The 6342-nt window shown below is 37.7% G+C and overlaps 1 protein-coding gene across 1 annotated transcript; it reads right to left on the reverse strand.

The window, feature by feature from the left end:
* Positions 1-293: 293 nt before the first annotated feature.
* LOC132698625 (lysosomal alpha-mannosidase-like) lies at positions 294-4057 on the reverse strand. Its single transcript, XM_060664818.1, has 15 exons — positions 3977-4057; positions 3790-3892; positions 3653-3734; positions 3072-3600; positions 2892-3025; positions 2609-2840; positions 2355-2548; positions 2116-2300; positions 1865-2067; positions 1480-1805; positions 1149-1428; positions 965-1100; positions 793-914; positions 589-738; positions 294-537 (listed from the first exon to the last, which is right to left on the reverse strand). The coding sequence occupies exons 1-15, from the start codon at positions 3989-3991 to the stop codon at positions 325-327; spliced, it is 2904 nt and encodes a 967-aa protein (XP_060520801.1). The 5' UTR covers positions 3992-4057; the 3' UTR covers positions 294-324.
* Positions 4058-6342: the final 2285 nt, after the last annotated feature.

Genomic DNA, 6342 nt, shown 5'->3' on the forward strand with positions numbered 1-6342 from the left:
ATTGACTATCGAAATATAAAAGTTAAATATGAATCGACTGCTTGAATTCCACTCTTTGGTACAAAAACTGGCAGATCAACAAGTAAGACCAACTATACTTGAAGAACTAATCCCTAAGCAAATATTGAAATCGGTCCCAACAGAAAGAAAGAGGTAGATCCAAGCAAACATGAATTGGAAGAATAAAAAGAGCACGTAACTTACGACCAACGGATTGGGCAGACCGAGAAGACTGGAATCGCAAGGCGAAAATGAAAAGCTTAGTTGAGAAATAAACCTTTAATTTTCGCCCAGTTGTATATAAAATCTAACAGTCATAAGTCGTTAATATTTCACATAAAGGATGAAAGTGCGTATTTGCATTGGATATAGTGTAACGTTGAGATCGTCATCCAAACTAATTTGTCGACTGGCATCATTTTCTGGATATTTAGCATCGCTGGCTTTAAACTTAAGTCTTTCACTGTCATCTGCCCATTGATTGCCTCCAAGCATAGTTTCCTTCACCGAGCGAATATCAAAAATTGAAAATAAATCCTAAAATTAATCAAAGTTAGTTTTCTTTTTCCGGAAATTTTGAATCCATACTTTCAACCTAACTGTTACTGCCTGGGAAAATTGGGGATCTTCATCTTGGGCAAATGTGTGTTCTAATCTCAATAACAGACTCGAATCGCTCCAGGGCTCCAATGTTAAGACATGAACGTTTAATGGCAAAGCGTGTAGTAGCCCAGAAAACTAAAAGGTTGACGTACTAGATACATTTTTATAAAATTCGTAATGGACGCATACTTCCATTTCAAATTTGTTTCTGTATTCTTCAAAATCATAGGCACCAAGAGATGACAAGAATACCCAGGAATCGAGAAGCTTTCTCTGAGCAACGTCGCGTTCTATGACCGTGCTAGGTTGTTCTAGAAATTTAAACGATTTCGCTTGAATCTCGAAAACTCATTAATATTACCTATGCTGGAAGCAGTCCTAATTTTTCCCAAACTTAGATAATGAGATCCTCTAACAACCAAAGGTTGATTATACGCATATTCTTTTAAAGCTTCATTTACGCCTAATTCATCATCCACAAATGCGCTTCTATGCACCTGAAATGATGCTTACCTAATGCTGACAGAAACATGATCATTATTTACCATTAATTCGACTTGTCCGTCTGCTAAACTAGATCCGCCTTGGGCTCTGTCAGTCAAGACGGCTAGTTGTATATTACGTTTCTCATCTTTCAATACTATTTTTGAAGAAACCGGATAATAGTTAGGTCCAGGAGGTTCCAAGATGGTTGTCAAGTTCCAAGTCGGTCTACGGTTGCGGATTCTCTTCAGAGTCTCACGCCCATTCGAGTCGGTATAAAAAGTCGAATCGCTGTCTAAATTAGTTGAGTACCTACTGATCACTTCCCTTCCTTCTGCGTAACTATTTAATTCGCGGTAAGTTAAATTAGATTTCACTAGCTTTGTGACTTACTATGTAGGCAATGGTCCGATAATCCAGTCAAACTCCACGAAATTTTCGTCGTTGTACAATTTAATCACTTGGCCTACCCAAGTGTTGAACATTTGTTGGATTTCCGTGACCAGCTCTCCCTCGTATATTTTGGTGTGCGTCGACAAGACTATTTCATCCGGAACACCAGAGCGAGGATTAAAAAGATATGCCCCCGATACACCATCTGAACGCTCGGTGGAGCCCTCATATGCAAGAAAAGTTTGGTTGATGTCAAGGCTTGTATTTGCGATGGAAATTCTTCCAAAGAATCCGTATTTATCAGGATCAAATTCTATCATAATTTTCTATAAGGTAAATTTATGAACGATATTAATTAATTTCGTTGTTTTAAATCTCCACTTACTCCATTTTTGAAACTATTTATGCCTGTACTTTCTGGTGTTACCCTATCTTCTCCAACTACTTTTTCGACGTAATAAGACCTGAAACCTAGCGGTGGGACGTCTTTTGCCAGGAAAAGCAGTTCCAGGGTTGCATTACTTTCCCTTCCAACTATATCAAGAACTCTGGATGGTATTGGTACGATCTGCGTTTTTACATTGCTTCCTGAAAATGAACTATCTATTTGGTATTCCTTCTAATTTTATCCCAGACCATATGAATCCTTCACATTGTAGGCCGTTCCCAGAACTGGTAATCTCACATATTTTGAAACGGGTCTGCTTAGTGGATTATAAACTGTAACTATCAAATTTGTGCCCAATTCGGATAGTTCACACTGACTTATATTAGCCAACAGACACATGCTAAAATTTTGATCCGCGGCTCTGCTTAATTTCCTACCAAAAAATATAAATTTATTCGAAATAACACACACCAATTTCTGGGTATACTTGATCGCTTCATTCGTAACTTGCTGACCGTTTGCAATACCCTCGTACAGTAGTCTAGCATAGTCGGAAGCAACTGCTTGGGTCTCTGTTCCCGAAACTGCGTCATGGTGCTGCAGGACACCCATCGCTTCACGGAAAGTGTTTAATTCATTAGACTTATTTGTGTCGGACAAGGCAGACAATTGCTTGCAGACCTGTGAACGCATGCTCTCTAAAAGCAGTTCAATACAAACAAACAAACTGAACAAAATTACTTGCAAAAAGTTGTTGCCCAGCCTCTCGAATCTCTTAAGTGACGGTCTTGATGTGAAGTATCCAGTCCAGTATGATCTGGAGTTTGAAGCGTAAGGAAAAAAGTCATCTGTCTTCAACTTCGACTTTATAGCTCCATTAGTTTCGTCATGGACGGCATTCACATAACATGATGGAGTTGAGTACATCAAGTTGTATTTCCGATTATTCCCGAAGGTGTTGTTATTAATGTGCCTGAAGCATTTAAATGACTCAACACAATTCTTGTGACCAAAAAAACATTACCTTATAAGTCGGTCCATGTTCTTGTACCATAATTCGGCATCTTGGTATGCGAAGTCGTTGCCCATAGGAATCAAAAGGTTGTTACTCGAGTATCCGAGAATGGCCGTGTCGATGTATTGGGTGAACTCCAACGCCTGAAAAGTTTGGCCAAGTGATAAAATTTGTAGAGGTACTGCATACCTTTGTTTCCACGTTGTATTCTGGGCTTTTCTCATTATCAACTATCGGTTGGTCATCGCAAAACAAATCAAAACAAAATCCAGGTGGCGCGTCATACATGTTGTATAGAACACTGGTGAAAATGTCGCTAGATTCGCCTCCGCTCGCGCTGCCTCTCCATACCATGTCCATGGCTTTAGTGGCCATTCTTGCACTTCTATCTTGATAATCAATTCTGCCTAAGATTAGTCCATCAAAACCAATGCTGGCAAAAATGGAGGCCATTTCGTTGCTGTGTCCAAACGGATCAATTTGCCATCCCATTTTCGGCTGACCGCATTTTCCGAATGTGTCGTTCAGTCTCCGCAAACCCCAACTCATCTGGTCGATTATGGGCTGGTAATTGGTGGTAGCTTCGTCGTTCATTGACCATCCACCGCCAGTGAACTCCAATCGTCCAGCGTTTACTAGTGCGGTGAAATCTTGTCGCGTGATGTCGTCCTGTTCTGACCACCATTTCCAGAAGTAAGCGGTTTCCACTGCAATGAATCTGGAACAATTTTCTACAGATTGATGGCTGCAAAATTAACTGTTGACAATACCTTCTGTCTTCGTGTCTCTTTAAAGAATTTAAAACGCTGTCATAAATGTATTGAACGCCAGCGTTACTCTCTCTCATGTGCACTGAAAGTTATAATTTATAATAAGTAGCATATTATTCTAAAATTATAAAATCTACCCCCATAGTAATATTGATCAATGGTTTTGACCCAGCCAACGTCATCGTGACTATGTGGTACCAGATGGACGTTAATATGACCGTCTTTAACTGGATGACACGACTATAATGACAGGGTCTAGTTAATATTATTATTTTTATTGACAATTTCAGAAAAATCGAAAACGGTTCAATAATGCCTACTAACCGAATATCCGCACATTGGCGTTGAATCTTGAAATATCGGGCTACATTTTACGCAATCATAAGCTACCAAAATTAAAATAAAAATCACCTTTAAATGCATGATTGTTAATGCGACAAATATCGTATAATGTATAGCATGAACTGTGCTTTTTTAGTATATGATAAGAGATTTTTAAGTGTTTGTTTCGAATTGTTTGTCAATGTTGCTAGATAACAAAGTCAGATGCAATTGACTCTCGTTTCTTGAGGAATTGAGGTACCAACGAAAAATAATATACGTTATTATCTACAGGGTGCTTAAAATGAACGGGCCACATTTAACATAGCTCCAAAAACAAAACAAAAATCCATGTCATTACTTATGTCATTTCTTATAACCAAAGCTAGAGAGAGTGTGTGGGAGGGGGGTTGGGGGGTTCGAGAGAAAGAGAGAGAGAGAGAGAGAGAGAGAGAGAGAGAGAGAGCTGAGGGCGCAGAGGGATCGATAATTGGATAATTCCCTAAAATCAATGCAAATTGGCAAAATATATTTGACTTTCATACTATTGATATGAAAGTGTCTTTCATTAATAAGAATATGAACATTCTCCTAGATGTTAATGCTCCGTGACAATTACCTTTAAAAAGAAACACTTACCCTGGATCTCAGAAAATACAAATTTTCTCATAACATTAAGAAATAAAGCCAAATTAAGGTACACAAAGAACAAATACTTTACCAACAAGTGCGAGACAATAGCATATATAGAACATTCTTTAAACAATAAAAACAGCAATTTTGGAAATTTTAAAAAATTTAAACATATTAACAAAAAAACAAAAACCACGGGAAAAAATATTACTGATCAACTGTTAATATTTCATTAACTTTATTCCAATCTCAAATTCGACATCACCAGTGATCAATTACTATAAGAACCCTCCGTACCCATGAGACCAATTCAGTTTTCTATGGTGTCAGAATTGAAAATTGCACAATCTCTCACTCAAATTAAAACTAGAGCGGTTAGACATGACAATACATATTAGCTTTATCATTTTCTGTTGCCCTTTTATATCTGTCATCTTGTAAATTTTTGCTTTACCCATTCTGTTTCTCCCTTATTTGGAAAGTAGCCAATATTGTTCCTCTTCCTAAATTTGAGCATCCGCAGTCATTGAGTGACCCATTTCGAGTCTGAAAATATAATCTAAGACTATAGAACGTGTTATAAAAACTTAAATAGTGAATTATGTCGAAAAAGAGAAACAAATTGACAACACCCAGGCCGCCTTTAAGTGGGCTACAGCTCTTCTTAATGTGACAGATGACATCATTAGAGGGTTTGACGAAGGCAAGTACACTGTGTTGGTCCTATTCGACTACTCTAGGGCTTCTGATACTATTTATCCCGATATTCTGTTTTTCATTCTTTAATATCTGGGTTTATACAAACCTACTTAAAGGAGAGAAAGCAAAATATGGTCTTGAACGCGGTCGAATCTGCTTGCCTAGACATAAAAAGTGAAGTTCCACACCGCTCGATTTTAGCCCCTCTTTTGTTAATTATTTGTACAGCAAAATGCTCAGATTTCGTTAGTACTATCACGCGTACTCATATACTGACGACAAGCAGCTCTACCGCGTTTTTAACTCCTCTCGCTTACATTCCTTCTGAAGTATTCAGACAAGACCATATTATACTGCCATTAGGAAACGAAGCAAAAAATTTGGAGTTACTTTTAGATACAAAACTTAGCTTTGAAAGACACATCTCAGCTTGTACACAAAGGGCTATTCTTTGAAAAAAAGCTCTACTGGAAATCTTAAAAAAACGTTATGCGATGCTCTTGTGGTCTTCGTGTTTTAACTACTGCGATGTCGAGTATGAGCCTCGCTTGACAGTTAACTGTTCTAAACGTATTGAGAAAATTAAAATATGCTGCCTGATGTTCATTTACAGAATACGTCGTGGAAGACCCATCAGCCACAAGCGGGTTGGACTAATATGAAGACGCGGAGCATGATCCACCGCTGCTGTGTCTATATCAAAATCATGAAAACAATTTTGTGTTTGTAAGGATAGGTTTAGAAATCCGCAAACAGGTCCATCTCCATCTCTCTTGCCTGCAATTTTTTTTGTCGAAATTATCTGAGTAAAGTAAATTCTAATTATTATTATTATTGTTATGCTTGCGCACATATTTATCTCTAATTCTTGCTGAAAATGTATAGTAAAGACATGGTAAAGAGATGGTTTTGAACAAAGCTAGAAAAATTTATTCCTGCTTGCAGATCAGGATCATCACGAAATTTCGTGAAAATCTGAACTTTTAGTTCTTATTTATTTTGACAAGAGTTAATGTTAACTAGAAAAAAATGTCTTC

Source organism: Cylas formicarius, unplaced genomic scaffold (assembly GCF_029955315.1).
Source record: "Cylas formicarius isolate icCylForm1 unplaced genomic scaffold, icCylForm1.1 PGA_scaffold_2__14_contigs__length_35257938, whole genome shotgun sequence".
NCBI classification, from domain to species: domain Eukaryota; kingdom Metazoa; phylum Arthropoda; class Insecta; order Coleoptera; family Brentidae; genus Cylas; species Cylas formicarius.

Coding starts and splice junctions, on each gene's coding strand:
- LOC132698625 (XM_060664818.1), bottom strand. Junction 1,429..1,479: donor ATCGGACCATTGCCTACATA/GTAAGTCACAAA, acceptor CGAATTAAATAG/TTACGCAGAAGGAAGGGAAG. Junction 538..588: donor CAGTAACAGTTAGGTTGAAA/GTATGGATTCAA, acceptor GATTAATTTTAG/GATTTATTTTCAATTTTTGA.